The following is a 24,566-nucleotide window of genomic DNA, read 5'->3' on the forward strand; positions in this document are numbered from 1 at the left end:
ACATCTTTGTAATTTTAATATAACTATGCAGCTACAGTTTTGTTTCCCAATTTTTTGCTTTAAACTAATCCAGGATGCCAAGCCTTAAGGAAAAGGTAGGACAAATAGAAAAGGACAAAGCAATTTCATAATGAAAAAGAGTTTCTTGGAGTTTTGTAATGGCAAGGACTTTAATATTAATTTCAAAGGTAAGCTTTTGAGCTTATTGGCAACTCCCATTTAAGATATCATGAGTGACATATGTAAAGTCATGTGTGTTGCTTTGAGTGTCAGACTAAACTCACACAGTTGACTGCATTCACCAAAATCAAAATGTGTAGGGATAGGAATTGGTGCGTTCAGAGCTATCCTCAGGGAACAGTGGATGAAACCACCAAGGTAATGCTCATTTCTGAAGCCATGAAGCAAATGAACAGTTAATAGATTTTCATTTGCTGTGTGAAATGTAACTGCCAGTGTACCGGTTGCAATCATGCTGGCAGGTGTTTAACTGCTTATGCATATTTGAACCCCAGTTGCTTCATTAGAGAAGTTTTACTTCACCGCTGAGACTGCTGAGTAAATAGCAAGTGTCCCCAGAAGCCAGCAAAAATTTGAATAGCTGCCGAGAGTAACTCACCAATTTCCAAAAAATAAAGGAGTGAATGTTAGTCTTGATAGGAGATTGCAGGAGCAAGGCTGGCAACAGATACAACATTATGTTATAGGTTAGTTGCAACACTGTGCACCATCTATTTTATTTTGTTTCTTCCTTTTCTCTCAAAATGTAGTAAATACAGCATAAAAAGTCTGAGCTTATTGTCAGGAACTACTACTGTCTGTCTGTACATTGTCAGCAGAAAGGGGTTCCTGTCTGGTAGAAGCTTTGATGAGTTACTTGCAAAATGCATAAAAATTAAGCTCAAAAGCATTCTCTAGGATGCATTAGCTACTTACAGCAGAGTCATTGGTGCCAAAGATGTCTCGCACATCCCGGACCGTGTGCTTGTTCTTCTTCCTCAGGGTCTGAGTGTAGGTGTTGTACCTCTTCTGTACGGCAGCAGCTTGAGTTCGTGTCAGAGTGGACAGCAGGGCTTGGCCATCCTCCTCTTCAGCTCCAGAGATCAACGTAGATAAGCCTACATCTTGCAGCCATTCTGCCTCCAGCTCGCCTTCTGCAGAGGAAGAGAGCGTGTTACCAGGCCTGGCAAGGGAGGGAGAGGGAGCTGAAGGAAGGGAGGTGACATGGTGGACCGCTGCCTTAGCCTTTACCTGGAGAAGACTTCACTTCCAATCTTGCTTAGTCCACAAGTGTAAGTTAATTTAGTTCTGTCAACACACTGTCAACTCTCAGTTTGTTAGTGTCTGCACATGAGAGGCTTAGGAGAAGAATAGAAGAGGCATTTTTAACCTGTCCATCAACATACTTGTGTGAAGAAGGCAGTAGAGTAACTAGCCTGACAGCGAGGTCGCTAAAAACTAACCCCTCATTCAAGAGCATAAATCCCCTCGGTTACCATTTATACCACATTGTACCAGATGAAGCCATCTGGCAGGTGGGAAAATAAACTGGAATTCCAATTAAAATAAGCAAAAATACTGAAGTGGTGTATACAATAGAAGAATGTATTTGCACACTAAGGATGACATTTGAGATGCCAGAGAGTCAGCTGGTAATCAGACACCTAGTGAAGATGTGAAGCATGATGTGCACCTAGTCCAATAGCCTGTTTTGAACAAAAAATTAAGAGCCAGAGCTGCTCACTAAAGACCAAGGGTCAGGTAGGAGTAGGTATCAAAGAAGTCAGGTAGGGGTGGAAGATGCAGAAATAGCTATCCTTGCATGCTAGGTATCATCTTGATTTCTAATAATTAAAGGCTGGCTAGTACTCTACACGCCACTGTTTCTTGGTATCTTGATCAGTGACTAACATCTTCTTGAATCCTGTTCAATATCTGTTTCTCAACTGGTTCAACACTGCAGCTGGTTCCATAGTGAGATTATGCACTGTGTGAAAAAGCATTTTCTTTCCTGGTTCTGTCGGACATGGGGGAAGGTTCTGGCATCTTCTCACAGAGCCACACCTGCAGCCCCCCCCACCAAAACCTTGCCATGCAAAGTCAATAGAGGGTTTCAGCTTGCTACCTGTTACATTAAATGAATATCCCCTGTCACTGTAGGACAGGGAGAAGCTCCCAAACTACCTTCTCTAAATAATTTAGTAATTTTAAATTTTGCTGTCATCGTTTTTCTGCCTGCTTTTTAAAGTAAACAGTCATAGTCTTTTAAAATCTCTCTTCACATAGGAGATTTTGAGCGCCTTCATTTTAGTTCTGTGAACAATCCTAGCTCAGCAATATGCTGCTTGAGACAAGAGAGTATTGCACTCTAGCTTTGACTGAAGAAGAGGTGTTTAAAATAAACATGTCAAACAGGAAATGGATTAATTTGCAGCATGTTCTATAAAACAACTAGTCAATGCACTTATTGTTCTCCCAGCACTGGTCTTAATGGCAGGTTGGTATTTCCACTCTCCATCTATTGCCTCTTCTTGACATCAGAATGCAGGCAGATTAATAGATACTGGTTTGCTGCACTTTGGCAGTTAGATACACAAAAAAGAAAATTACAGGACTGGACCAGAGGGACAAGTGAAAGCATCTTACACATGTGCCATCACTGACTTCATTGTTAACTGCCTTGTCTCTTTACAAAGCTCTACAAGAATACCTGCTTCTAAAACCCCTGCTCTGTGTTAGACAGGGGTGTGACCAGCCCTGCATCCCATGAAACAGCTGGTCCCTGCTCCGATCCTTTCTATATCCATGGATAGGATGACAGGCTGTTCCTTTCCCTTCTTTGCAAGCTTTGAACCAATGGTTCTTCTGCTGTCCTCAATCTTCTTTCTAACAAGGTCTCTTTTCATTTCCGTGTGCTGCTGTTCTAGCCACATCCATTCACATTTCAGTTTCTTAATTATATTAATTTTGGCTTTTGTCCTGACATATTCTTTCCAAGAATTTAGTTTTTAATCAAACTTGGCTTTCATGATGCTATGAAAAATAGTAAAGCAGACATGAAATTCTGCCTGCTTACCAGCCACCCCTGTGACTTGTTTTCTCTGGCTTTTGCTCTTTTCCTGTTCCAACCACTCACAAACAATAGACTAAAAAATAACGACCACAACCAGAGGAGTAAAACTATTAAAGAGAAGGAATTTCTGCATTAAAAAACTCTCAAAATTTTATGACACATAGGTTTAAAAAAGGGCTAAAAGAAAAACATGTTGTTCTACAAAACATTATTTTTATAGTGGTAGCTATTTATACAGCAGGGTCTTGATACTGTGTTTGATTCTGCTCTACCAGAAGACAGATAATTGAGAGGGTTCCCTCTGGCTGGTAATTCTCTTTCTTTCATAGAGATTGCTAGGAGAGAGGTGTGCCTTTCTTTGAATTTCAGATATAACCTCAAATAACTCACAGCATCCAAGCCTTGTAACACCAAGCTTTAAAGTTGTTCTGCACATCACTGCCATCTTAAATAGCCCATGACTTCCTCTTCCCCTACATTTTCATCCCTTGTATCACTTGTTATGATCTTCTGTTCTTTCTTGACCATAGTTACTAACGTCAACAGAGTAAATGTGCTGATGTCTTCCCCTTTCACATGTGGTCTGGTAAAAACCAGCATTGTGGCTTCAACAGTATCAGTGGTGCCTGGCTGCTATCACCCTTTGGCTTCCTTCTTAAGGATTCTGCATCTCTTCCTCCCAAAGACATCTCAAAAGGGTGATGAATATTTGTTTTTATTTTGCTGTGAGGACTTCCACATTGATTTTCAATGTTTTGATCCTTGGCAAGGAGTATTATCCTATTAGGAGCTTAATAGAACTCACTATTATTTCCAAGATTTATAATCCCAGACTGAATATATTCCTGAAGTTAATAACTAGGACAAGCACTGCCTGGTTTTGTGTGGGTGTATGCAATATATATGTGTTTAAAACAACAGTATGAAGGTAAATGAAGTGTGGAGATGTATTGCATTTTACCTTGCAGTCTCATTTTTAATTCAGGACTGAGGGGAAGAAATCAATGGAATGTAATGAGGTGTAATCAGACAAAGGGTAACATGGGACTGCAGCAGAGTTTGCACTGTTGTGATGATTTAGCTCGGCAGTGATGAAACTGCTGGAAAAGTTTCAGAGAACATGGAAAATGGGCTCCTGTATTCCCTTGTCCTACTAACTTACCCAGCTTGGTAACTCACAGATATGCGACGTTTCTCTGACCGTGCAAACAAGTCAAGGACACCCAGTTCATGCTGACAATTGCATGGAGACACTGAGAGGTTCAAAATCTCTTTCTGGGGTCTCCAAGCTAGACAGCATGATCAGACAGGAATTTTCCCTATAAGGTCAAACTGATTGAGGCAGATTGCTTTTCTGCCTTCCCATAACAATAAGCATAAAGTGCTACGTCTTGATCTATTTTTATTTGAGACCACAGGCCAGTACAAAGAAGTGCAGTTGGTGTTTAAGCTGCCAGACCATAACCCTCATAGAAGACCAAGACTTCTGGTGAACAGAGGTCTTCTCCTTTTGCTTCCAGGAGAGCCCTACTGGGAACTAGTGAGTGGGAGATGTTCCCCATGGAAACGGTACATGATTGGAGCTAGATACCTCTGTGTGGGATACTTATCATGACTGATTACATACTTGGTTGCTTAATAAAGTAGTACTTTTTCACCCTTTTCCCCTTTTTTCCTGGTAGCAAAATTAATGATATCCCATTGCATGGCAAGGTAAGAAAATACATCCTCACTCATGTTAATAATTGTATGGAAAGAACACACCATTGTTTCAAAATCTATCCCTAGATCAGTAGTTACGAGACTAGTGGCCATGATCCACAAAAGGGCTGCAGCAGTTATCAGTGGGTCATGACCTCAAAAGAAATTTGGTGTGATCCTATAGTAACACCTGGTATTTTGTGTTGCACAATTTAATGCATTTGTAAGTGGGGTCATAACTGGAAAAAAATGAGAACTGCTGTTCTAGATGTTATCAAATCATCTAACACAAAGCTGCATTGCAACAAGCTAGTGCAGACTACTACATGTTTTTCCAAATACATTACGAAAAAGGAGAGGGGAAAACATAAGAGAATGAGGTATTAATACCTGCAGCATAATTTGTAGAAGTGATGAATGAATTTTGTGAACTGGTGAGTCTGAATGATGTAGGCATCTATATAGTCAGACTTATCTCTAGTGTCTCCTTGAATTATATCTAAATCAGGCAATCTCAGAGAAACAGGCAGTTATCAAATTTCTGACAGCACCAAACGATATCTAAATAAAAACTGATTCAAGACTTTCATAATGTCTGTGTTATATCCTGTCAAAAGCCAGAAAATTGAAAATTCCAGTATACTAAATGAACTTTTTGGTTCTTTTATATGTTTTGGTTTAGTTTATTTAATGCTGGAGATGAAGTTTTCATTTAGTGCCTCTCTTTTCTGAATTACACCATATCTGTCCTCCTGAAGCACAAATAAAATCAATGCAAAAAAAATTACTTCAGAAGTAAATTACCAGCCCCAGTGCATAAATCAGACTGAATTATTGTTTCTTTCCAGTGATGTCTCGTACATTGACTGTGATGTTCAGAAGTGGAGCTACAATGATCATAGACCCAGCCTCGTACTTTTGCTCATACTGAGTGACACGAGGAGGGAGATCAGGGCATGACTAAAGAGCTGAGGCAAAGCCAAAGTGTGAGGAAGAAGTGGTGTTTGTGTGCTCACCGTCAGCAGGTTTGAACTCCAAGAGCGTTGCTTCTTCAGATCCATCTTCACTGCTCTCCTTGATGCTCTCCACTTCGCACCAGAAGTCTTCCATGGAGGTGCTGTCCATGGAGGCCTGCGAGTTGGAGCGACTGAATGCAGGAGGAGGTGCCGACTCATTGGAAAGCATCCTGTTAATTCTTCGACAACGAGGGAGAGACTTTCTGAAAAGAGATAGTGATGAAAATAAAAATTTCTTTCTATCATCATGCTAACTTGTTCCTTGCAGACAGAGCACACAACTAGGGCTTCATGTGTGACTGTACCAGGGAGCAGGGAACAAGATGTTGGAGGCAAAATGTACAGTTCTGGTGGTCTGCATAACAGTTATGGCTGGAAATTTATTTTGCATCTACTATTTTCTCTCTTTAATGTCTTTAGTGTTTTACACCCTAGAGGGGACCTCAGGAGATGCAATTTCTATTTCTAACACTGATATCCATCTAATGAGACACTGGAAAAGTACTTTAACTTCTTTGTGCCTCAGTTTCTCTTTCTATCCCTTCCTGTTCTGCTTACTGGCTGAAATGCTTCAGCGCAAACTTCTTTGGGGAAAAATATTCAGACTTGGGAACTTTGAAATATTTTATAAGCTCATTTTGGCTCCAGAAAATAATGAAAAACTTGAAATATTTTAATTCAGAAGTATAATTACCTTTTTATTTGAAAACCCTTTTAAAAATAATTCATTTTTCTTAAATTAAATTAAAATAAAAGAAATCTTAATGAAATTTGTCTTTCAAATGAAATAGTATGTTTTAGGCCAACCAGAAGGTTTTGATCACAGGCTCAAAAAAAATTATGATTCACTAAAAATCAAATTTCAAGTTACGATTCAATACAGTGATTGAATCAAAACCAAGGAGTTTGTTCCTTAGTCCTTTGTTCTTGTCTTTTCCCACTGTAAATTCTTGCAGCTGAAGACAGTTATACAAGTCCATTCAAAATCTTATAAAACACCCACCATGAAAGTCTTGTCTGACTTACTTTGCTCTTTTGCGTTATTATGGCTGCAATACTGTAAGCAGCTTTTATAAGTGTAATTACAGTAGTTACAGTAAACAGCAATAATAACCACAACAATATTTGTACAAAGGAGTCAGGAGGTAACACAATTATGTCAGAGAGCTAGACTACAGGAATGAATGGAAAATTCTATCATAAGGTCTTCTGGCCTTCACTTATCTGAATTAATTTAAATGCAGTTTCCCTTTCTCTTCTTTATGGCATCATCCTGCCAACAGGCCTTTGTTTAAAACCCCAGGCATCACTTTTATTTCACTAAAAAAAAAGATACTTCCTTTTCAGTATTTCCCTCCTCGTCAAAGTTTTCGTAATGGATGTATAAAAAATATATTGTTTAATAAAGCCAACTGGACATGCTTCTCCCCCTTTGTGCTGCTGCATCTGCTGCATCCTCCCTCACCAGCAAAGGGCTGGCTCCTTCCTTGAGGCTCCTGGAGCCTCCTTCCTTCATCTGGGTGGTCCCAGGCAATTCCTTCTGGGTTAGATCTGAGCCCCAGGTTGTGGAGCTGTGGTGGAAACAATGGAGTACAATAAATCCAGCTGTGGACATTATCAGTGCTTTAAAAAGGCAAAACTCAGGCCTTTGCCTCTTTTTGAACACAGGGAGGTGTAATACGGATGATTCAGCTGCCAAACTTGCCCATGTGCTCTTGGTCAGCTGCTGGGAAGCAAAGCTTTCTGATGGGTGACAATATTTCAGCAGAAGAAAATGTACTACGGTGCTGTGGAGACACGTCCTCCAGGAAGAGAAGTGCTATCTTCAAGTGTTTCTATCCTTTTTTTCCTCATAAACAGCAAATAATTGTTCGTGTTTAAACATAGCTCTGAAACTGTTATTGTTTTAATTAGAACAAGCCACAGTCACCAAATCTGAGCAGAACTTGTGACACAAGTGTGGTTAAAGCTATTTGAGTGGTTTCCATGTAGCTCTCCCTCTAGGGAGACATGAGTCTTTCAGTTGGCTTTTGTTCGCAAAGCCTCAGATGATTGGGGTACCTGATAAATCATAATTACTGGAATTATGTATCTGGACGTGTCAGCTTCTGTTGTTTTATGGATTCACCTACCTCTCTTCCCTGCATCAGCATCAGCAAGGGAAAAAAAAAAGCAAGTCTCACAGGACTTCAATATCATGAGTTAATACTGTACCAAGTGTCCCTGAGCAGAGGTTTTAACCAGCAGAAGCAGCCAGAAAACCTCATTTCTTCAGCTGGGAGCTGGTAGGGATGGGGGAAACAGCTCCCACCGGCCAATTGCTTACTGCTGTGAAAAGCTGTGCTTTTTTGTTTAAAAGGCAATAGTTAACACAAATGAGGAAAAAGGCAAAACTTCCTGGCACTCTAAAGGCATTTGGGGCCCCTTTTCACTGGGCACTGTACAAGTGGAGAGAGACGCCAAGGCTTGGTGTCAGGTGTGCAGTGGGTGCCCACAGCCTGTCCATCGCCAGCCTCCTCTTTAGCTCGGGGCTCTGCCTGAGACCACCACGCTGCTGCCCACTGAGCAATTCATATCCCTGCTTAGTACACACTTCTGTGAAAAATAAGTCCCTAAATCTGCTATATAGCACAGCCAGAGCTCCCACACCAGCAATCATAGGAAGGAATGCTCTCGCTGGTCTGGAATCAAACACATACTGGGATGAGAAGAGGACTTTTTCCCTGATAGCATCACCAGCTCCCATCATTTAGTCATGATCAGGGAATTTAAACATTTCCTGCCCTCCCAGTGTGAATCTTGACCATGACCCTTGTGCTCTTCGTGCACCACACCAGACTGATCCTTGAGCTTTGACTCCATCAGCACTTCAGCTAGCTCAAACCAAGGCTTTTTATTTCACCATATTAGGAAGAAAGAGGCTTGCCGGGTTGTTTCTTTTGTCCCCACAGTGAGTATGCTATTCTGTAATATTACCATACCAAAAAGCTAAATGCAAAACAGACCACGTAGCACGGCAACAACTGCTGTGACAACCAGCTTTAACAAATACATATAAGGTTCCTAGGTAATTAATGTGCATTTACAACAATATTAAAAGTACAGACCTCATTTGGAAAATCAGCTGAATGAAGTCTCCTGAGAACCTCATATATGAGGCTTGTTATCTCAGCCCGGATTAAATCAAGCTGTGTAAAATTCCTGTAACAAGAAAGGTTAGGCAGAGGTGCTTTATCCTTATTGGTAAACAGCTGAAGCTTGCTTCCAGGTGGTCTGGTACAAACCTTCTGCAATTATTCTGAATCTGCCTATTAAAAGCTCACATGTTTGAAAAGACTTCCAGCTGCCGTTTTGACCCACATACCTGTGGCTTTTGTCCTGGAGGAAGTGGTCTTGCTTTTATGTGATAATGGCAGTTGTCTCCATTTCCTCTAGCCAAAGCTGCTCAAAACAGTTTCAGGAAAAAAAAAAACCACCAAAATCCTACTGAGGAAGCAAAGCATATTCTTCATGGCTTTTAATTCATTCTTGAAGGACACTGAACAAGCACTGACTCAGCAAGCTGCCTGCCTGTCTCAGAAATATCTCAACAAGCCCAGGTTGCCTGTCACCTAGAAACTCTCTATGTTCCTGATACATTTTCCCCTAAGGCTTTCTGGCTTGTTTGCTCTTTTTCTCAGTGTCTGTAGAGAAGTTTACAAGAATAAAATGTTTTCACTGAGCCTAATCTGTTGTTCTTAAGGAAGATTTGAAAACCAGTCTTGTTAGGTAAGTGGTAATCATGAAACTCATGCTCAGTTTCATTTGCTCCCTCACACACAGGCAGTGGTGAGCTAATCAGAAAGGCTGACTAAATGAAACACAGGAGGGATCTCAGATCCTAGCTTCCTAGATGGAAAATGCTGGGAGAGAAGGACGAACCTTAAAGCACTGAGCAAAAATTACAGTGACTCCACTGAATGAGCTGAAATTGTTTTCAGGGTGGATTTAAAAACAACAACAACAACAACAAAACCCACACACACAGACACAAACCCAAACCCTTGAAAACAGAAGAAAAAGAAAGAAGGGAAAAGTATACTACAATGGCCAATGTTATCAAAGAACACCTCTATTACTGGATATTGGTCACAGAAGAAAGGGTTAAAGAGTGCCAGTAAGGAGAAATATGATGGTATCATGTAGAAAGCTTTCTGTGGAAAGATTTTGCAAAGAAGTAAGGTATTTCCATGGGGCACAAAGAGGCTGATTCAACTGTGTTTGGCTTTGCCCTGGTGTATGTTTATAATGTTGATGAGATGCAACAGCAAACCAGGCCTACTAAACCTATATTTTATGTTCCATATATCATGCAGAAGTGTGTTGTTCAGAGTCTGACAGCACACATCAATTTCAGGATAGCCAAGCCAAACCCAGTAACCAATTCTTATCCTATCCCCCAAGTGAAGGTTTGTCAAACCATACGAAGAGCTGGTTTGGTGACACCTAAAGACTGCTCACAGGCTGACTAATGATGAAGCCAGGCTTGTGTTTTCAGTTTAAGTAAGTAATGGGTGGTAAAGAATCCATAAAACAAACAGGAGCAATAAAGCCATCTTGTAGTTAAAACCAGCATTTAATCCTTGTTTATACAGAGAGGCAGGACGTCTTACTCTTGTGGCTCATTATGCTTCATTTCATCCAACGGGTCCTGAACCTGCTTCACCACAATTAGTCACGTTTATAAGTATGGGGAAGATAAAGGAAGCAATTCTCTTGGTCATTTTAGGACTGAGACCCACCTTTTCATATTGCAATCATTCTGTCAGTACAGCCACCTAATCCAGTGAAGTCAGTAATGCCTGAAAAAGAACAGTGGCAGAGTACAGTGTTGTTTCCTGTACCCAGATCTTTCTATCCTTCAGTTTATCATAACAATTCACCAACTTCTGACAAAAAATAATTACCCTCTCTCTGCTCAGCTTTTCCCAAATGTAAAAAAGAGGGTGGTAGCTTGCATTGATAAAGAAAAAAAAATTTCTCTTTATTAAGAACTATATTTTTCTCTGTTCTAAACTGTTAGGAATCAGTCATGTGCCAGTATTTCTGGGGTTTTTTTGGTAAAATGTGTACAAATTCCAAGCAAACGAAGAGTCCAGCAATTGGAAATAGTTATTTTTGTGGACAGTTCACTCTTGCCCCAAATCTCTCATCTTCTGGTTCCTTCCTGGCCACCCTGTTCCAGCACTGTTTGCTGGCTGCTTGTTTCCTTCTCTCTGTGCTTGGTGGCTTCTGCTCACAGAGAGGGGTATATCTCAGACAATATCCCCCCAACTCCATCTGCACACTGCTGTTCCTGATTATCTTGCAGATGTTAGGCAAGTCATAGGCAGTGAATCCTAAAGTTTCCCTGTTCTTTCTCTAACATCTAGCATAGCAAATATTTAACCTATCATGTTCATTGATTTCACAGAGGTGTCACCCAGCCTCCCTTGTAATGGAGTATTTGAGTGAGAAGCAGAATAGGATTTTATTTCATTAATAATTTTCTCATCTTGTTGCCTAGCAGAACTCCAAAATCATATGAATCTCATTGCTCTTTGTTAGAAAGCTGGGTTTGAAAATAAGCTGTTATCACCTTACTGTATCGGCTAGACTTGAAAACACAGGAATTCAGTACTTTGCATGTCTCTCTATTCTACAAAACATGCTTCTGTCAGCTGTTAATTTCACTTCTAAAGATGCTTTTCTGTCTCCACAAACATTTTTTGGACTAAAAGGACTTGTTTAATGAGCCTTAAGATTTAAAGACTTAAAAAAAAAAAACTTGTAAGATTTAAAGGAATTAAAAGAGTTTCATTTATTTATTCATTTATAACTAGTCTGCAATTCGTCAAGGTACTAACAGGAGTTAGGAGATTCAGCTGTAGAGTTTGTATGCCAGTGTTACCTGCCAGCATTTAAAAATGCATTTCACCTTGGGTTCTTCATCTCTCTCTCATGCAACTTTTTCATAAGTGGTATGGAAGCCCCCCATCTGTAACAAGGGCCACATTGTGACTGCTCTGTGGCTGAGCATGGAGATTGCAGAAGAATCTCTCTCTGTTTGTGTGTTTCAGTGTGAGGGCTGTCACAATCAAACCCTTTGAGCTAGGGGAGTGCAGGGCATATACTCTCTAGGTATTGCCTGCTGGCAACAGTGACCTCTGGGGACATGACCCAGACCTCTCCTCCACACTGGCAATCACATCACTTCAGCGCTGGCCCGATGCGACAGAGACAGTGCACTACATGCCTTCAATGCGTCTGTCAAAATCTGAAAGGGACTCTATTTTGTCTTCATTCTCCTAACAAGGCTGTTCCTAAAGGGCAGCAGGGATTCCCAAATGATTAACACTAACAAGAGTATGTTCTGTTAACCATTTTTTTTTCAAGTGAATTGGAAAAGAATTCTTTTCATATACATTAAGAGGAAGCAGGATAAGCTAGTTTTGAATGCTGAAGACTTAAGGACTTGAGCAGATCATGACAGAGTATGTTAGATGTAATTTTCAATGGGTATGGCTAAGATAAAAAGCATCTGGACGTGGCCCACAGCAGGCAAAAGCTAGTTGTGAGCAGCCAGTTTAACCATCTTAAACATTTCCAACACATTTTTATTGTTAGAGGTGACAGATTCTTTTGTTGTGTTGGTGCTTGCTTAGGTCCAATTGCTTTTATATGAAAAAAATCCACATATCTAGGGCAGACCAAAGTTTTCCAGGAAGAAACATAGGCACGTGGGCCATATACTGTGGGCTTAGGAAATCCCATGCTTCCAGGAAATGTTTCATCTATTGTGCATGTACAATACAAATGATTTGTGTCTGAGCATTGAACCTACTGGATGTGACAGTTCACTGTACATATGCCTCAGAGCTGATGACAGCCTCCAGGAGCGTTGGGCTCACTGTGCATGCACCATACAATTTATCCACTCATGTTGAGTAGATGCCTCCCAAAATTTCAGCTCTCTGCCACTCACCCAGAGACTTCACTAGGTAGCTGAGCACCCCAAAATCCAAATAAAATGCTTTGGATTCCACCTGGACTGAATTTGAAATCAAGATGTATAGCAGCCCTGGATTTACTACTATGACATTACCAGTCCTTGGCATGAATTACTCAGTTAAGCCACACAGTAAGCATGAGGCAGCTACCTAGTGTCTTACCCAAAGTAGCAAGCAAAGATGAAGCAGAGTCACATGAATGAAAAGGAGAGGAGGAAGCACAAATGCATTAGATCCTGTCTAAAATCTGGTACTGCACAAAGTTTAATGCTATTCACTCAGTCCCTCCTCAGAAAGCTATCTGTAGTAGTGAGGAAGCTCTCACAAAAGGCGGTGGAAAAGCTGTATTTCTCTTTTGCTGCCTACTGCTCTGGCAGTGTCACTTCTAAGAAGGTAAGCAACAGCCCTGTAAGCACTCCCTGGGGACAGCATTGTCTCAAGCCAACTGGAGTACATCAAGCCACTATGCATGCGTGTGCAACTACAAATACCAAGGGGGTTAGGAGAAAGAGAGTAATGTGCAGACTAATCCAGAATCTTCTCCCACAATAAAACTGATAAGCCTTTTCCAGCAGCTCACACTTAGCCAGGCTCATTATTCATAACACAACAGGATACAGTTAAAACTGCAGGAAGTGCACAGGTTCGAGAGCTCTGATGAGGCTCGAATCATCCAACAAGCAAAGGAGCAAACCACATAAAACCCACAGGGGATGTAAACTGGACAGTGTTAAAAGATTTTTGGCTCTAGAAGCACAAACTAGATTTTCTAAAGAAAAAGAAATTATTAAAATACTCATCAGGCATGATGAAACACTGAAACGTAAGAGGTGCAACTTTCCACAGCTTTCAGTACAGCCTCTAACATTGCCTGCATTTATATGGCAAATGCGGAAGAATATATACTTGTATTTATTTTAGATCATTCTAGAGGAGATATCCTTTCAACCAGCATGATTATTATCATTAAGGAACTCACAATATTTGTAGGACTTTCTCTCTCTGAAGCACATCAAAAGACAAATTCAGTCGTTTTGGTTGAATTAAGGTAACAACATAAAGAAGTGGACCATGCTATTGACTGGAAGGCATCTAATGCAATGAGATATATTGCAAGTGTAAGCTCTTTAAGCTCCTGACATAATCAATGAAGGGAGGCAGATGCTTCTAGAGAGTGAACATGTAAACTAACCAACCATCTAGGAGGAGGAACAAATCAGATATTAATGAAAGTCATGTACATCACCATCAGATTTACATAAAGGCATATTCAATTATTTTATAGCACAGATTTTAATCACTTCTTATTTTCTATTAACTTTTATTCAAAATTCTACTTAATCAGGTTTTATTTTTCCACCAGAGCTTGAAGTCATGCAATAAGTCTTTGAAGTTTTCTTTGTGCTTAGTTTTAGGTGAAGTCCAGCTGTTACTTTCTCCCTTCCTGTAATTAATGCACACTTTTAAGTAAATGTCACCACGCCACTCATTACATTTTTTTCAAAGGCTTCAGGACCTAAGCAAACAAGCAGTACTTATTTTTGTGAGTTATTGGGTTTTCCTTTAAATGTGTTTTAATGTATATCGAAGGCAATCGTTGAGCTACAAAATATGAATATGTAAACTCTCTAACGTATTCATTTACATTTTAGTCATGAATGGTATTGGTTACCTTGCAATTCATGAGAAGACATTTTGAACGTTGTGCTTAATAGTATTCACAGGACTGGACTGAAGTAATGTAAAGCAACACATTGAACTATAAAGCTAAGCTACACACAACTTTTAAAGCTATTTTATTGAAAAAATTGCTTATGTGGTGAAGATACTCTTAAATCTTTCGACAGAGCTGGGAGCAACTTTCACATTGTCACTGTAAAAATCCTGGATCAGATTCTCAGATAGTAATAAACTGTTACAACCCCATAGGCTTTATTTATCTCTTATGTTTAAATTCAGAACATCCTTCTTTGTGGTACTGCTAAGGTTGAAGTTATAACAAATCACAAAAATTTCATGAGCAAATGTACTTCTCACCATTTAGATTTTTCTCAGCATTTCTGGGTTGGCTGTCAGGCAATTCTGAACACTCAGCTTGTATTTTCCATGGTGCATTGTACTTTGTGGCATACTGAATCAGTCAGAAGGAATGAAAAATTTGTTGGAAAATGTTGTAGCAAATAAAAATCAAGATGTGCACAGAATTCTATTTTTTGCCGCTCAAGCACATTGGTAAAGACTGTGTGAGTTAGTTACTTTGGAAAGAGTCCCAAATTTGCTGAATAGACTGTTCTTTTGTTAATGAGACTGCTTAATAAAGCAGTGTAGATAAAGAATGTGCAATGAATAAAGCAATGCAGATGAATCTTGGAGAATATCTCAAAGCACTATGTTCCTGTTTTTACCTGAAGAAAAATGGTTATGCATCAGCTAGAAATTGATGGAAAGTACAGCAACATGGAAACTCTTGTCAATGTCCTGAACAGTCTGCAACTTTATCCTGGATGACTTGAGGCAACGTGAGGCCTCATCTCTGCTTCTATTTCCCTTTCCATCCCTCCATCTGCAGCCATCCCCGAACCCTGCCTCTTTCCCTTCCTTTTCCATTTTCCAGAAAGCAAGTGCTGCTGGGCTGGGTGAGAGCCTCGTACAGAGGTGGAGCAAGCAGGGAAGCTGATAAGGGCTCTCTGTGCAGGGAGGAAGTGATAACAGTACAGCACAGGGAGCCCTAACACACAGGGCAAGGGATGGGGATTGCAGCTGATGGGTGTGTTCCCACATTTCTCCGACAGCATTTGACCGTCATATTTCCATATCAGAAGAAGTCACACACCAGCCCCTCTCTCCATCCAGTTCTAAATATTTATAAAAAGCTCAGAGTCAAAGCAACCAGGGCACTTTACATTCTAAAAAAATAAATTACTAAAAAATCCCAAACAGCTAGGCAATATTAACAGAAGTAAATCCTCTTGTTTCTGCTGAATCAATGGAAGTTTTGCTAATGCGGTGCACATTTCACCTTCAAGCTTTAAAAAGCAAGCTATATTAGAATAGGCTTTTGACCTACATTTTTTTTGAGGGAAAAAATGAACAACTAATTTCTTGCTAATTCACTCATCTTCTTTTTGGTCAAAATTTTTGGATGTTTCACTCACTTTAAAATTAAATAGCAGTATATTATTTGGTAACCTCTCCCATTCAGGACACCAATAACTATACAAGCATAACTGTGTAAGCATAAAGCTGTATTTAAAGCAAAAGCTGGTAGAAGACTCATATTGGAGATTGGTCTAGAGAATTTTCATTTATAATGTAGGTACAGAATTGTGTTGGCAAGAACCTCTTGAGTTGCCAGATGACTCTAGTAGCATTACTGGTACTATGAAAGGTCATGTTGAGACGATGGGAGATGTAACCATAAAAAAGGACAGAGCAGAGCTGAAGATGAACAGTGGAAGCTAAAATTTGGTGGAGACAAACAAAACAGACAGGGAACACCAAGTAGAAGATCATAGGTCTCAACAGAGCAGACATTCCCATTTTCAGAGGAAACAATGGACAACAAAATCACATTTAGTTTATTGTATTCTCAGGTCTTCAACAGGGAATGAAGAGGGAAAGAAAAAAAAAACCAATGCATTTTCTTATACTTTGTCTATACAATTCCATTCAATGGAGTATGAAAGGTTTTCTGTGATCTTAAAGTGATTTCTAGGCTTATGCTTAAGAGATAGAGGGAACATCTTCATGGGTATTGTCAAGGCAACACCCTAAATTTCAAGTGGTATTTTTCTAATTTGTGTTCAAATGTTTGCACATGTGCCTGTGAAAAACATGACCTTTCTATGTAAGGAGGCAAATGAATCAGTGATGCTTCCAAACCACTTGGACTCCAGCGAGAGCTGGAAATGTTTGACTTAGTTACACTTCTTTACAATGCCCATAAAAAAGGCAAATAACAGAATAAGAAAAATCACCTCTTAAATGGGAATACTAGTACATGATGCACAGCAGCTTTCCAGTTTCCTTCAACTACCTTTTTTTCTCCTGCTTATATTATTTTTGAGGTTTATCTCAAATATTTCATCCATGAGCACTCTGAGGGAAGCTGCAGCATGCCAGGTATTTCAAAGCTAGCTTTTCAAATATACTGCAGCTCCTGAAGCTCTTAGATCTACAGAGACCACTAATACTTACAAAACACAGTGCCTTTGTCTTCAGTTCCTCAGTGATGTGAGTAAATCTGAATCCTACAAGCAGCCCTGCTAAAGCCAGCCAAAGGACTCTTGTGCATAGGGTTTGGAAGTTTAAATGTCTTAATATTGATGCTGGAGAAGTAAGATGTAGCTCTTGGAAATCTCTGAGGAAAATGAGCTCTTGTTGGAAGGAAGTCTTCAAGACTCAGAAGACATAGAAGGACAGTATTATCTTAGCTTCAAGCATCTTAACATAGGTACAAAATGCCCATTCCTGTTCTCCTGGGAAACAGAAATCTTAGATGGCTGAGAAACATGCTAGAAAGTTCTACAGCACCTTTTGTAGACATCACATATTACAGGAAGGGATTATTCCTGGCTATTTGGACATTTACTGGTTTGTTCTGGCTTGTTCTAAGCTCTTCTGTGTTTGCACCAGGTTGCATTGGGAGAATGGATAGAAGACTTCAGAGAATTGCCTCTTTAAGCTGTGTTGAGTTCTCCTCAGTCACAGCTGAGAGTCTGAACCCAGATATCAAATCATCATCCAGTGGATAATAACAGAAGGACCAAGAATTTAGTAACTACTAAGACACCCCAACCACTCCCTGTAGTGTTTAATTAAATATATGGGCAAGAGCTAATTCATCATAACAGGACCACAGAGACATCAAATAAGAATTACAGGGGAAGGTAAAGTGACATCTCTAAAATCACACAGATGTTTTACCATGGAAGAGGGTTAAAAATACAAGAGCTAGTTCGTGACTTAAAGCTATCTTACACCATGAGTAATACAACTGCTAATCTGTAAGTCCTATAGAGCTTGGCTGAATTTTCTAACTGAGCTTTGTCAACCCTCTACATACTCTTGGCTGGATAGCCTCTAAAAAGTAATTACTATTGCTATGCAAACATAGTAAATCATGTTTGAAAGCTCACATACTCATGTCAAGTGAGTACGACTAAGCTGCTGTTGTGCCCTCTGTCATTGTGAGTACATGTTCCTCTTCCCGCTCCTGCCTAGATAAGAGCCATGATCCATGATAGGAGGTGAAGATTCACCGGGCATTCATCCATCTTTTAATGATTGTGTTAGATCTTTCACTGTGCAGGCACTTTATGAATGTTGTGAAGCTGTAATGCTATCCTTCCCACAAGGACACTGAATTACTTATCCATGCTTTTGATATAATGCATCTTGGCTGAACCATTGCAGCTTTCTTGCTCTGGAAGATTTCCAGTCAAGGGCTATATTTACGTCAGTTACAATTGATTCAAAATGCTTCCACAGGATCTTGAACAGGCTAACACATCTTCATGAGTTTAATCCAAAACAGAGACAATGTATGGCTTTCCCGTAAAACAAGGGAATAATCATGCTTGTACTTCTAGTTCTTTGGTTTGAGTTGGTATCCCTGGTTGGTATTCAGCCACTGCTTGGACCAGTATCCTTTCTGGACTTCCAGGTGACTACAGATTATGCTTCCAAAAGGGACTAAGGTGGGCAGTCACCTGATTCCCATTTTCAGAAAAGACTGAAGGAGTCAGGAGCACAAACCCAATGGACTTCCAGGGAGAGTAAATGCTCCTGCATGCAAAGTCAATTTTTACTTAGGCTTTTAAGTCACAGAAGCACTTTTGAAAATTTGCCTTCAACTTAATTGTATACCATTACACTCTTCAACCTTGGAGGAGTTCTTTTTCTGTGAGCATTAAGCTTGCCCAGTTTTCTGGGATGTTGACCACCTAAATTCAAGACTTATCTTTTAATTTTGGCTTTGATTAACACAGCTGTTATTTATTCTTTTGCTTGGCAGGAGTTTCTGTAAGACTGCCATAAAGTCAGCCTGTTTGTATTGTATTGTACCGTTAATCTCCTTTTCCTTTATGACATACATACACAATATCCTAAGGGGAAGATTACTATACATATATACAGATTCATATTCACACATAAATATATGTATGAATACACAGCAAAGATGGGAACAAAGGGAGGGAATATTTTAGTAATCTCCTAAGAGCCTTTGTAAAAAGTCTAGATAACACATAAAATGGAATGTTTTGTACGGCACGAACCAGGGGATCAACATTAATTGGTTGCTTAATGGAAGCATAATTCAAGATAAGAATGGAACAGATTTTATTCAAAGTAGTTGGAATCATTTGAGTGGGAAAAAAGATCTGTCAAATTAAGATGCTGCTATATTATTATGATCACTTATGCACAGCTCACACCTAAGGTTTTCCAAAGTGATGCATTTGAAGAGACTTTATAATAAGAAGTAATTAAAAGAGTTGAAGAACATACAATGTTGCTTAGAGTTGCCAGGTTAATTTTCATCAGAATTTGGTCATCTTAAAACAGCATCAACAGCAGAAAATGTCTAGCTATCTAGAAACAGCTACATTTCTGTGTCTTACAGAGACTTTCTAAATTAGGAATCACTTTGTAATTGCAGTGCAAAGCCCTGTCTGAAAAAGCCCTAACAGCCAAGAGTGAGCTGCCTTTTCATTGCATGGACAGGATCATCTTCACTGAGAACAAACAGGAGCAAACCTGGTGATGGGAGTTCCCTCAGAATTCTTCCATTCACATGAAAAAGGAGTCAAAAAATCACAAAAAGCAGTTTGGACAATCATTTATGCTAGTAAGCCCTATCTCCCACCCTGACAGAACACTGCTGGGACTCACAATGACACTGTATTTGCTGAAGAAACTCTATTTGTGTTAGGAGTATAACTGTCCAGTAGAAATTTCACAATAATCCTGCTGATCTGACTCTCTTTTCTAAACAAATCAATCAAAAATCTAGGTAGCAAAAGTCAAATCTCCAGGGATATTAGCTGCCTGGATTTCCTTTCAGTGAGACTTCATGTTTGACACGGAAAAAAGAAAGTACTTGCTCTTTCATCCTGATCAAAGTCAATTAAAATCTATTATGTACTCATCATATTGGACCATGATCATCATATTGTGCTGCTCTGCAGCATCTGATGCCATTTCAGATATCCCTTTGATCCCCTGTATAGGCCTCATGCTGACCCTATAGAGGGAATAAGAGAGGAAGAAATCCTTGAAAAGTTTTCCCCAAGGCAAGGAGTATTATTTCTGCTGATGGTCATGACCCTGGCTCATGATATTTTGCTGCAGGGGGACTTTGGAACTGGAAAGGTTGCGCTGGCCTTTTCAGTGTGTGCAAACTGCCATGGAGCAAGAACTGCTAAAAGAAACTCCTCAAACACTCCTGATGTTTGCTTTGGAGGTGCAGAGCTGTGAGTGTTACGCCAGCCAGCCAGCGGGAAAGAAATCCCCCCATGAGGGATGAGAGAGCCTGTCCGTGAGCGCTGGATTGATGGTCTATTGTTTGCATTTTTTTAGACTACATAAACAAGTTTCCAGTTTCCTCAAAACAATGTGGACAAGTCCTAGTTTCCAGTTCCCTTAAATTTCTCTGGTCTTCATTACTAGGTAAATAGTTTTAGTTGCTCTTCACCACCAGTCCCCTGCTGCCCCAGATTTTTACCTGTTTACCAGACATAAGCACCTTCAAACTGAAAGTAGCCATTAGAAAGAGCCTGTGCTACCTGCAAATCCCTGCCTACCAAGTGTACAGAACCAAGCCAGATTTGAGCACAATTTGAAAAATGTGGATTAGGATAATGTATTTGTGAATGTAGAAGAACTTAGCTCATTTAGCCATGTAATCTGTATGAATGCATCACTGAAATTATCAGACCAGGCTTTCCTCCCGTGGAATGATATGTCATAAGTTTCCTTCCTGATAGCTAGGTTTGTATAAAGCTCTAGTTGTGCAAGTTAGAGTCTGGTCATGACACTGAGCTGAAATACACCTAATTATCATAAATATCTACATGACATCAGAAGGCAACAGTTGAAAAAGGCAAATTTCTGACCCCAATAAAAGCGAAAATGGGAAAAACTGCAATTAATACAATTTGAAGTAAAGATTCTGCTGCCTCTGGAATATTATTCCAGTGCAACATATTTTTAAACAGAATCAGTAGTGAGAAAAAACTGTATTATAACAGAGTATAATTTTCAAGAAGCACACCTTGTTAATAAAACCTTAAACAGGTTCATGTTAATAGATTCTTGAGGCGTATTGTCATACAGCTTGAGTCAATGCAAAGCATGCATATGCCCATCCTGCAGTTGCTTTCACTTGCTCTGTGTCCAGTTGTTTTTCTACAGTGGATCATTTTATTTTGTCCCCCCCTTTCCTGCCTGGTAAAGCTGGAAAATTCCACTAGTGATAACTCTGACAACTTGCTCCCCCTCCTGTCGCTCCTCGTTTAAGAAAACAAGAGGGAGGGAACAGGATCTGGAAGGCTGAGAAGTTACTGATTTAGTAAATTCTGCAAGTCTTACCTTGGAGCAGAATAAAGCCTTGGTGTTATCCTTAAAGGAGCAGAGCAGAGTCCTTCTGAAACCCAACTTCTTCATGCTCCTAGTGGCAGTGAGTCCCTCCTCAGCCTATGATCACCAAGTCGCATATTCTGGGAGCTATCTGACAGCCTGTGATAGGATATTCTGCCTCTAGTCATGCAAGGGCTGCAGGAACAAAGAGTGCTGGAGCTTCTGGCCCTTGTGGGAAGCGGACTGACACTGCGCCATCACTATTTAAAGAGTAGATGCCTTCAGGATAAATCCTCTTAGTGTGTTTTCCTGTTTGTGTCAGAACTTAAACCTTTTATCCATTTCCTAAGAGGAGAAATAAAAAAGTAATCAGCGCTAAGCTGCGCTGTAATTCAGGAGAGTCCCTGTGGGGTGGCTCAGAAAAAGACAGAGCCAATTTATGTGTTTTCTGCTAAAGGGATATGAGACACTACCATTAGCATAACGCAAAAACCCATAAATGACCAGATGCAAATTAATGAGCAGCGCTCTCTGCATGGAGATGGCTGCTCCACCCAGAGCATAAGCATAGCGCACAATGCCAGCAAGGAAGGAGAAGCAAGCCAGAGTACAGCTGTTAAGAAATCAAATATTTATGGGGAAGCCTTTCTTGCTTTTCCTACAGTGGGATGATCAGTGGGAGGCCTAGATGAATGCTGAAAAAGCATGCACCAGGTTTCTTATGAACAGTGGCCCAGAATTGGGTTTTGGCCACAGGATAGATAAAGTCTTCAAATTTGGGGATGATTTTGAGCTGCAGCTGGGGGATGAGGAAACACACTGTGCAAAAAGTTCCCTACCACAGGCTGTTAATGCTGTCAAATGAGCCCTAAGAAATAATTCTGAAGCATGGAAAGCATATAAGATGGTCAAACTTTACTCCCTCCACCAAACCTTTGTTTATCCATTGAAATGCTTAAACTGGTCTGTCAAATTTACAGCATTCCTGTCATCATTCCTCCAGCCTGAAATACAGGAGGAAAAGCTGACTTTCTGGTTATAAGCTTTTTGATATCCTTCACTTCCTCCAAAGACAAGGCTAGAGCCCTTCAGCAGAATAAAGGGAAAAGAAAGTGTTATTTAATCAGAGAAACAAACAAACAAAAAGGCTGAAACAAAGGAAAGAGAAGGGAAAGGACTTCCTGAAACAGACACAGATTTCCTAAGGGGACAGAAAAGAGCAAAACCAGAAGTGGTTTGGTTTTACAGTTCTTCTTGAAGTTAAATTTGCTTTATGTTTTAAACTGGACTTAATGGCACCTTTCTATTTCTTCTGGTGAACTTTTAGGATTATATAAATCCTTGAAAATTTTGAAAACTTCAAGTCATTTACTACTGTCTGTAGGTCTGTTTAGGGACTGGTACGTCATGCTTTAAAGGACCAACTGCAGGGAAGGGTGTGGCTCAGGGATTTGGTAGTGGACTGTGGGGCTGTTCATGCTACAAATCCGGCTGATGGTGGTGGTGACCAGAAACTACTTGGCAGCTACTGCTGCTTTGCCTGAAATGATATAGTGATGCTAGTCCATATAATCCCGACTAAATACCTCTGCAGTGTTACCTCCTGCAGGCATTCAGAGGCAACCTCTACGCTGAATAGTCATGAGACTGCCATCCCCACTGCCTTCAAGAATGTCATCTCCCTCTTTTTAGTTAAGCGATACACTCCTGCCACTATTACTCTCCTTGAGCTGTTGCTGTATGAAGAAATTAAAGTCATTTTTTACCTAATTCTAGGCTTTGTCTGAACAGTCAGATAAACATAGTTTTAGGATTGCCTTTTCCCAAAGTTGCTCTCTGATGGAATTTAAACAAGCCTTGGTAACAGTGACTTTTAGGTTTTCCTAGGAATTAAGGTGAGATTTGGCTGCATTTGGTAAATATGAAAGTGGGTTCCCAAGGCCCTTGCAGCTCACTGCCTGTGCGGTATGCAAAAATGCTGTTGGGGAGGGAGGGGAGGAAGCGAGGTCGGCTCACTTGCAGCAATTCACAGTAAGTGTATCTTCCCTCTGGCTCCCATCTGCAATTAAAACACTCCCCGTGTTTCAATAAGTGCTGGATCCTCTCATCTAACATTAGATGTTGAACTGGGACGTGCGAGATGATAGGACCCTGCTTGCCGCAGGCTCCTGATTACAGCCAGTGGAAAGAAAGTCACCTCCAAAGAGCAATTCACCTCACCTATGGATGAGATGTCTCTTTAGCTGTCCATAAAGGGAGAAGACAGTGAGGGACTCACCAAAGAGCTATTAAATGCTGGAAGTAGGTAAGTGCTCACTGGACATTAGGGACACTTAAAATTAAGGGAACTGTGACCTTCTCCCTGCAGTGTCCTTGCACTTAACATTTTACCTCCAAAATACAGTACTTTCTTTAACTAAACTTTAAACAAATCTTTAGGTTAAAAGTCTTGTCATAAAACTACGTAAATATGTTTAAACATCAGGGCTTTTGCCCTCGCTCCTTCTGGACCAGCACAATGGTGAGCCCTAATCACAGCCGTCCTATAAAAAATAAACAGCGGTGAAGTCGTATACACAGGTGTCCCACCAAAGCCAGTGGGGATTTGCATGACACAGACATCCGCCTGCACTGGTGTCTTTATTCATATTTGAGTATTCTCTTTCATGGTTTGTACAAAAGTAGCTCTGAACTAATTCTATATGTGGGACATAATGATTAATTATTTCTGCAGATACACTGAATGTCATACAACTGATAAATACTGACATGTAGTTTCATGCTATTCTTTTTCTAAAGTTAAATGCTGAGACAAAATAGGTCTGCTGTTGACTCCATTTTATGACTGCAGAAATACCTAGATTGTCCTTACAATGAGATAAATGTTTAAGCTTTTTGCTGCATCTGGATGTAAGAAACAGTCATAATCAATTAGCTATGTAAATAACTGATTTTTTCAGGGCTTTAGCCAAACAAGTAATTGAACAAAATCTTCATTTAAAGTTAATCAGAAACAAAGCCATTCTCTTTTCCTGTAGAAATTCAGAAGAACAATAAACAGTGTGATCTCAGAGATTTGTTTTACTTTTCTGTTGAAAGTTAAATCCGCATAAATTTGAAACAAAACAGTTCATTTAGAAGATGTCGCAATGAAATGTTTCAACTTTT

The 24,566-nt window shown here is 40.0% G+C and overlaps 1 protein-coding gene across 2 annotated transcripts in view; it reads right to left on the reverse strand.

The window, feature by feature from the left end:
* ARHGAP28 (Rho GTPase activating protein 28) overlaps window positions 1–24,566 on the reverse strand; it is a 77,155-nt gene that overhangs the window by 28,845 nt on the left and 23,744 nt on the right. The window contains exons 1-3 of one of the 2 annotated variants that reach the window (XM_052787094.1): window positions 21,411–21,661; window positions 5,791–5,993; window positions 937–1,154 (exon numbers count right to left, since the gene is read on the reverse strand). In XM_052787094.1, the coding sequence (XP_052643054.1) occupies window positions 937–1,154; window positions 5,791–5,959 (387 nt within the window). In that variant the 5' untranslated portion in view covers window positions 5,960–5,993; window positions 21,411–21,661. Of the gene's footprint in view, window positions 1–936; window positions 1,155–5,790; window positions 5,994–21,410; window positions 21,662–24,566 lie in introns of those variants that run through there. The other variant, XM_052787091.1, reaches the window with a different exon arrangement.

The sequence above is a fragment of the Harpia harpyja genome, chromosome 5 (assembly GCF_026419915.1).
Source record: "Harpia harpyja isolate bHarHar1 chromosome 5, bHarHar1 primary haplotype, whole genome shotgun sequence".
Classification (NCBI taxonomy): domain Eukaryota; kingdom Metazoa; phylum Chordata; class Aves; order Accipitriformes; family Accipitridae; genus Harpia; species Harpia harpyja.